At 43.6% G+C, this 8,821-nt stretch overlaps 1 protein-coding gene across 1 annotated transcript; it reads left to right on the top strand.

The window, feature by feature from the left end:
• The first annotated feature begins 1,436 nt into the window (after positions 1-1,436).
• On the top strand, positions 1,437-3,471 carry Rnf182 (ring finger protein 182). Its single transcript, XM_059262290.1, has one exon. The coding sequence runs from the start codon at positions 1,646-1,648 to the stop codon at positions 2,387-2,389; it is 744 nt and encodes a 247-aa protein (XP_059118273.1). The 5' UTR covers positions 1,437-1,645; the 3' UTR covers positions 2,390-3,471.
• Positions 3,472-8,821: the final 5,350 nt, after the last annotated feature.

Genomic DNA, 8,821 nt, shown 5'->3' with positions numbered 1-8,821 from the left:
TACTCTTGATTTAAAAACTGCCCAAGCTTAATTTAGCTCTTCACTGCCCCTTTCCTTAAGGGCTATGTGAGCCATAGCAAATTTTGAATTGTAGCACGGTTGCTGTCTCCTCATAAATGCTGTGACAGCCTCCTGCTATTATTGCTCGGAGGGATGTGCTCAGAAATTCAAATCCATTTCCATACTTTCCAAGCACAGCATAATTCAAGACAGATCTACTACCCCGAATATCACACATATTAAAGCTAATGAGATGAGCTGGAGATTGCCCACACTGCTGCTCTCTTTCACTGATACTCACTGTAGATAACACATTGTACGTTTGAAGAGACTTCTGCCCCTTGTCCAAAGCTAGTGCTAGTAATGTCACTGTCGCTAGTATCGGGCCTGCAGGTTGCACTGTGCCCGCTGCCTACCACAGACAGAATTTCCACGACACACAGTAGGTGAGATGACAAACAGTATTTCCTGATAGTCACCTAGGAATGACTTTCCTGTGTTTATGAAGTGTGCGTGTAATTGTATGTCTTTCCCATGTTTGCTTTGCTTTCTTAGGAGTTGGATGTGTTTATAGGGCTTATGTCAGGGGCTCTGTGCTTATGTCAGGGGCTATGTGTAGATGTATATGCACAAGATTGGCATTGAAACAGAAATTGGAATCAAATAGTCAAACACTAAGGGCATTTGCAAAGCAGAAGAACTGAAAAACATCTGCTTCACTTACAAACACTCTTGTCTACAGCAAAATGCTTCCTGAGAACGTCCTTAGAGCTTCTCCTTAATATTCTCTTCTGGGGGAAGCTGAGCATGATGGGGCACGGCCCCCAATCCCAAGATTTGTATGCCCGAGTCACGGGGTTACTGAGTTCAATGTCAGCTTGGGCTATGTGGTAAGTTTGCGGTCAGCCTGGGCTATATAGTGAGACTGTCTCAAGCAAGCAAGCAAGCAAGCAAGCAAGCAAGCAAACAAGCAAACAAACAAAACCAACAAGTTAGCAACAGCAACAAGATTCTTAGTGTGTTTGTGAGCCCTGCAGAAGGTACTTAGCTGTTTTCTATAGTGGTGCTGTGAATAAGCCCCATGTTTCAAAGAGGCCAAACTGTGGTACTTATTTCAAAGGGAGCATCTGTCCTAGCTACAGTAGACACTGTTGTAAAGCACGTGGCACTGAGGTTTATGTCTGTGCACTTCACACGCTTAAGGACTCAATTCCTTCTTAGGATCATAAAGGATGTTTGTGGATTGAAGCCTGGGCATGACACCTTCCTGTTCTGGGCTGGAAAGGTGAACTTAGAAGGAATTTAATCTGTTAAGTCTATTGCTCCTGATCCTTGGAGCTCAGAAAATGCCATGAAGCAGCTCTCAGAACACCTTTTCAGTGAACTGTTAGCTCTATTACTACCTCTGCTTTTTTTTTTTTTCTTTGCAGATCTTCAGGTGGCCTTTTAAAATATGCATCAGAGACAGGGAGCACCAAACAGGAGCTGAAAATGTTTGAAAAACTTCTGAGTTTCCTCTCTACTTTTCCAGCCCTTCCAGCCCCCTCGCCTGACTCGGATGATGTGATGATGTTCAGGGGGATTCCTTAATCCCAGTCCCTCTGCAGCCAGGCACATCTACAAAAGATTGCATCCATAATTCAGGATGGCCAGCCAGCCGCCAGAAGAGGCTGTGGAGTCTCAGGTCTCGGATGAGCTGGAGTGCAAGATCTGTTACAATCGGTACAACCTGAAACAGAGGAAGCCCAAGGTTCTGGAGTGTTGTCACAGGGTTTGTGCCAAATGCCTCTACAAGATCATAGACTTTGGAGACTCTCCCCAAGGTGTCATCGTCTGTCCTTTCTGCAGGTTCGAGACGTGCCTGCCAGATGACGAAGTTAGTAGCCTGCCCGATGACAATAACATCCTTGTAAACTTGACTTGTGGAAGCAAAGGCAAGAAATGCCTGCCCGAGAATCCCACAGAGCTACTGCTCACACCTAAGAGGCTGGCTTCTCTTGTCAGTCCTTCCCACACATCCTCCAACTGCCTGGTTATCACCATCATGGAGGTGCAGAGGGAGAGTTCCCCATCTCTCAGTTCTACTCCCGTGGTAGAATTCTACAGGCCGGCCAGTTTCGACTCTGTCACCACAGTGTCCCACAATTGGACGGTGTGGAACTGCACCTCACTACTCTTTCAGACTTCCATCCGGGTGTTAGTGTGGCTGCTAGGCTTGCTGTACTTCAGTTCCTTACCCTTAGGGATCTATTTACTGGTGTCTAAGAAAGTCACCCTTGGGGTAGTCTTTGTTAGCCTCGTCCCCTCTAGCCTTGTCATCCTCATGGTGTATGGTTTTTGCCAATGTGTTTGTCATGAATTTCTGGACTGTATGGCACTTCCTTCTTAATCAATATGCAAAACAGGAAATTTGGCACATATGGCTACGTTCAAATGATGTACGTACGATTTGCTTTTTGTATTCTCCATGATTAGTGTCTACAGCCTCAACAAAGCCCTTGGCCATACGTCTGTGGTCCATTTTCTGTCCAGATGTTGGCTTGATGGGTTTTCCTGGATCTGAAAATTAAAAAAGAAAAGTTCATTTCTACATAAGGGTTAGCCAAGAAGCAAAGCTGTGTGTGCATAGCTTTTATGGAGCTCTGATAGTTGTGAGATGTCCGGAGCAAAGGTGTGGGCCCAGTGAGTGCTTTCAGACAGGTACCAGGCCAGATGTGTTATATTGTGGCAGGGTCTCTGTGAAAAGGTCTGGAAGAATGGAGTCCTCCTTTAATTTAGGGGTATCCCATGATGGTGGGCAGATATCGGAAGCACATGGGTGTGTCCCCCATTGTCTTAGTGCTGGAGCCTCTAATCATCTTCAGGTGCTTTCTCTCTTAAGATAATGCTTCCCTGAGATGTGCTACCTGCCCTCAGATCCATTTCTCTACTCTGCAGTACCCCCTGCCCCAGGGTCCTGCAATCTCATCCTCTTGGGTACTTCCTGTAGAATTCCTGTTTGGGCATGTTGCTAGAGAAGACGGACAGCTCTGAGAAGTTTGCATGGAAGTAGACCTCATGGCCATTTGTGGTCAACACAGGCCTTTTCCTCCATGTGTGTTTTTCTCCCAGGCCTCCTGGAGAAGGTATGGGCAGTTTTTGCATGTGGAGTAATTCACTGGAGTAATTTCCTTATAGCATTTTAATTTTGTTTGATTTCTAACCACATTCTTCAGTCAGCCCCATCCCTTTTCCTGAAGGAAGTTCCATTTAAATTAGTTGTTGTCAGTTTATGAAGGTTTCATTTTGTTCCCCTTGTTTCAGAAATTTGCTTAGGGCTGACTTCATTGACTCCTGCAACACTCTGGGGGAACCTGTGATGGTGAAAACCCAGTGAGAGGCTGCCAGCGGTAGTCTAGGTCTCAGTCCTAGGCACTGAGAACCTAAGTGTTCTGTTGAATGGCACCAGGTTGCAGTGGTTCAGGTTTATGTCCTATGCATAACTACTGACTTTAAGAACATGTGTGCCCAAGGTACATATAATGAGAAAGTATGTGTGGGATGTAGTCCAGGCAGAGGAAAGGGTGAAGCCATGCCAAGCTGATGCCCTGCTTGGAGATACAGGTCAAGGGGATGAAGTGGAGGTGGCTGAGTGCAGCTTGCTCCCGGCTACCTGCTGTTCAGTGAGTCTGGGGATAGATTCAAGTCCTTCAATTTATTTTCAGTAAAAGCATAGGCTATGTGGCTTGAGTATCAACCCCTTTTGATGAAACAGAGTGGGGGGCACTGAATGTATATATTTATGGGAATAAGTTGTCTAGCAGGTTTTAGGTGGGGAAATAGAATGCTCACAGAAACTAGGCAAAAAGAGGGAAGAAAGCTTCTTAGTCTCTGAGACTCATTACTGATGACTTAACAATAAAATATCCATAATGCTTAGAGAAGGGCTTTACCAAGACTTTGTTAACTTGTTTGTGGTGAAATATTTGTTGTGTGAAGTAGTTACAGGGGGCCAGTTCCAAACTCAATATTAAGGAAAAATGGATACTTATCTAGAATAGGACTTTTATTTAGTTGCATAACTACTGACTTTAAGAACATGTATGCCCAAGGTACATATAATGAGAAAGTGTGTGTGGGATGTGGTCCAATGAAATTTAAACCCCAACTTAGAGCTAACTACATTTATGATTCCAGAAACCCTAGTTCTAGGTAGCACTGTGGATGCGGTTTCCAGAATTCCACTTGTACTTCGAGTAAATACAATATTTAAGAGGTTTTGTGGTTTGGATTGATATATTTATAAGGTTTCTTTTTGAAAGATGCTCATTTTGTGTGAGCTGTAGCATTGAGTGAGTTGGTGAGTTCCCGCAGGAAGAGGTTTCCAGAAGGCTCTGGACCAACTCTGTGTTTTGCTACTTTGTGTGATGTCTGCAGTGCTGAAGTTGTGTCTGTATGTGCTGTGGCAATATTTTTCTTAATGCCAACGTGTTGATTTGGTTTTAAAGAGTTTTCAATGTATAACAATAACAACACAAAACAACACAAGTCTCCATGCTGCTGAATGGAAAGGGCAATCCTATACTGTTGTATTCTCTATGATAATGTTTTCTTGTCCATTAAATTTTATTATTTCTAAATGAGATGTTTGGTTTCTCTGATTTATGGTTGAGATGCCATTACCACTTCAGATAACCACAAATGTGAACTTTCATTAAGCCAATGCCTTTATCGTAGACATGAAGATTTTAGAATCTCCCTGCAAAGCTAACGATACCCACCACACTTCTACAAAGGCCCTCATATTTTATTTCAAGTGGAGAAGAAACATTGGGGAAGATGAAGTAAGAATATTATCTTCATAAATGAAATGTTTTATTTTGTTTGATTTGATTTACTTTTTCCTAACTGCTCAACAAGATAGAATCCAGTGAAATAAAGGAATTCCTTACCTTGCACAGTCCGGTCAAACTAGAAAAAATACTACATCTACTAACCATGACCATTGTTGAGTCATTTGAGGGTATTCAGCAATTCTGTGTTCATAATAATCAGTGAGCTAGCACCGCATGGCAGTCAAGAATAGTGGTTTAATTCACTTTGGGAATCTTTACAGAAGTAATAAGCGAAGAAGCAGGTAGAGGAAGACAGTTCCCCAGGCCCTTGTGAGTATCCTGTGAACTCAGGCTTAGCTGCTGAGGACAGGACACAGTGGACACTTGCAGGGTTTGGAGCATTGTGGAAACCAGGATGTCTCAGTGTATCAGCCTGACAGATGCAAAGCCAGAGGCATCCTGATGTTGCTAGACACACAGCTGGAGCCGAGAGGGCAGCTCAGAGGAGGGGGCAGCAAGGCAGCCTGGGAGAGTGCAATGGGGACGGGCGTGTTCTTTCTTTATACTCTTCTTGCTGACACAGTCTCAAAGCTTGCCTTCATTTGTTGGAATACTTCAGCCAGACTACAGATTATTTTAGAACTTTCCTCAAAACCAGCAGTGACAACCTTGGTTTCAGGTAAAATCCCCGAGTTTAACCATTTGTTCTCACAGCTTGCATTTTATATGATTTTCAGATCTTTGCCCTCTTCTTACATATTTAATTTTCTTTATTTTAATACCCATCATGAATATTTATTCCTATAGGCTTACTCTTGGGTTTTTCCTTATAAAGTTTACTTTTGTCTAAAACTGTTTCCTTTTTAAAAATTTTTGGGGATCTGTGGTTGGTATGTAAAATGAATAAAAAAAATTATTAGTGATTTTAGTGTATGAGTGTTTGGCTTACATATATGTCTAGGCACTATGCGCATGCCTGGTACCTGAGGCCTGAAGAGGGTGTCTGATTCCCTGAGACTGGAGTTATACACAGTTGTTGCAAGATCAACAAGTGTTCTTTTTTTTTTTTTTTTTTTTTTTTTTTTTTTAAAGATTTATTTATTTATTATGTATACAGCATGTATGACTGCAGTCCAGGAGAGGGCACCAGATCTCATTACAGATGGTTGTGAGCCATCATGTGGTTGCTGGGAATTGAACTCAGGACCTCTGGAAGAGCAGCCAGTGCTCTTAACCTCTGAGCCATCTTTCCAGCCCCTCAACAAGTGTTCTTAACCACAGCCATTTCTGCAGCACCTAAAAGAAGCTGATTTTCAATGTGATAACTAAAGTTGAAATCTGAGTAAATTCTAAATGAGTCTCAGACACAGTAAGGAGTGACCCCAGTTTCTCATATTATTTAAATCCATGGTGAAATCCAAACCTAAGTAAACTCAGTGTGGATATGTATGGTCAGAAATTAAACTACAGCCTCAATACTATAATGTAAGTTGGGATATGTGATAACTTGCTCTTCAAAGTGGTTGGGCCTTGATTTAATTAAAATATTCAAGTAAGCAAAACAATTACTTTTTAATTAATCAGATGTTTATTGACTATACCATTTATATTGGGATGGTTGGAGTTTCAGGAGAAAGATTGTCCTGGACAAGCAGGTTGCCTATGACCTTGTTTTTCCCATCAGGTATAAAGAATGTTGTGTTGTACATTTCTAGCCACACCCCTTTGGGAAGAGATCTGGTCTGGAGACCTGGCTCTGCAAAGCAGCTGAGGGTGAGGCACTGGAGAGATGCTGGGACACTGGAGAGATGCTGGGGCGCTGGAGAGATGCTGGGACACTGGGGAGATGCTGGGACACTGGAGAGATGCTGGGACACTGGAGAGATGCTGGGGCACTGGAGAGATTCTGGGACATTGGAGAGATGCTGAGGCACTGGAGAGATGCTGGGACACTGGAGAGATGCTGGGGCGCTGGAGAGATGCTGGGACACTGGGGAGATGCTGGGACACTGGAGAGATGCTGGGACACTGGAGAGATGCTGGGGCACTGGAGAGATTCTGGGACATTGGAGAGATGCTGAGGCACTGGAGAGATGCTGGGGCACTGGAGAGATGCTGAGGCACTGGAGAGATGCTGGGGCACTGGAGAGATGCTGAGGCGCTGGAGAGATGCTGGGGCGCTGGAGAGATGCTGAGGCGCTGGAGAGATGCTGGGGCGTTGGAGAGATGCTGAGGCACTGGAGAGATGCTGGGACACTGGAGAGATGCTGAGGCGCTGGAGAGATGCTGGGGCGCTGGAGAGATGCTGAGGCGCTGGAGAGATGCTGGGGCACTGGAGAGATGCTGGGGCACTGGAGAGATGCTGGGACAGAGCAAGAAGAGCACCAGAGCTGATCTCCAAGGCTGGACCGCTGAATGCTTAGGGGAAGGTGCCAGAGGGAAGATTCTGGAACACTGAGGAGAAGCCTGAGAACATGTGGTCATTAGACCCAAGAGAGAGAAGGTGGAATTAGAATCGTCAGGTCACAGGAAGGGAGCAATTATTGCGGGTCCACTTAGCACTTGGCGTTAGCATTTAGACCACCTGTGTTTGTTTTCTTTGTTGGGTGTAGCAGGAATCTTAAAAGTTCTTATTAATAAAATCAAACCTGAGCCAGGTATTGGAGTGAATGCTGGAAGGTCAGAGAGAGAACAAGCCTCAGCTACCTCACCTCACCAATTCCTCAACTGATTTTGTTTCCTCAGACTGGAAGCTTCTGTGTCCTCATCCACCCCCAGTGGCAAAATTCCTCCAACAAGGCCACACCCACTAATCCTTCTAATCCTTTTAAAGAGTTCCACTCCCTGGTGACTAAGCATTCAAATATGTGAACCTATGGGGATCATTCTTATTCAAACCACCACAGAGGGGAAAGGTTGCCAAGAACTAGAAAGGTATTTCATGCAGAATCTTGGAAAGCTGGAAAGTCAGATGTACCTCTCATCTTGTGGCTCTCAGCTGAACTGCTGCTCGAAAGCCTGAAAGCTTAACCAGCCAAATGCTTCTAGTTTCTGGTCCTCACGCCTTATGTATCTTTCTGTTTTTGCCATCACTCCCTGGGATTAAAGGCTCACTTCTTGGGATTAAAGGCGTGTGTCACCATGCCTGGCCGTTTCCAATGTGGCCTTGAACTCACAGAGATCCAGAGGGATTTCTACCTCTGGAGTGCTAGGATTAAAGGCGTGAGTGCCACCATTTTCTAGCCTTTGTATCTAGTGGCTGTTCTGTCTCTGACCCCAGATAAGTTTATTAGGGTGCGCAATATTTTGGGGAACACAATACCACCACAGTTGGGTGAATGTATGATATATAATTCTCAACACTTCCCCTAATTCATCCCAACACAATCTCACTGTGGCTGAATCAATCAAAAATGACCTTATTGTCATTAGACATATTCTGGACCAAGGTAAGGTAATTCTGACAGCGGGCTTCATATTGATTCTATCTGGGGAGTTTGAAATATGGCAAACTTTTTATTGTCCATCTCCAGATTAAAAAGCTTGTCTTCTCACAGCATTTTAAATGAATTTTAATTATTTTAGCAACACTTTAGCCTGAGATGTTGTTTTGAATGCTAAGGAACACTATTAGTCAATAAATGAACATCTATTTTTGGTATGTGTTAAACTCAAACTTCCCACGCTCTTCCTTTTAATACTCCCCCATTTTCTGAGTCCTTTTAATGTCATTTATGGAAGAACCTCACACATCCATTATCATCCTCCCACACACACATGCACACACACAGCATACATGTGTATCTACACACATGATGTACACGTGCATTCTCTCTCTCTCTCTCTCTCTCTCTCTCTCTCTCTCTCTCTCTCTCTCTCATGCATTGTAGATAACAGCTGTGAAAGAGAGCCATGTTAGTCTCCCGAAAACTTTTAATTATCCAGGTAAGTAATATTGAAAAATCTTTTTTTTTTTTTTTTTTTTTTTTTTTTTTTTTTACCATTAA

This window comes from Peromyscus eremicus, chromosome 5, assembly GCF_949786415.1.
Source record: "Peromyscus eremicus chromosome 5, PerEre_H2_v1, whole genome shotgun sequence".
In the NCBI taxonomy this organism is placed as follows: domain Eukaryota; kingdom Metazoa; phylum Chordata; class Mammalia; order Rodentia; family Cricetidae; genus Peromyscus; species Peromyscus eremicus.
The sequence above is the reverse complement of the archived record's forward strand: the minus strand, read 5'-3'. Positions and strand labels throughout refer to the sequence as shown.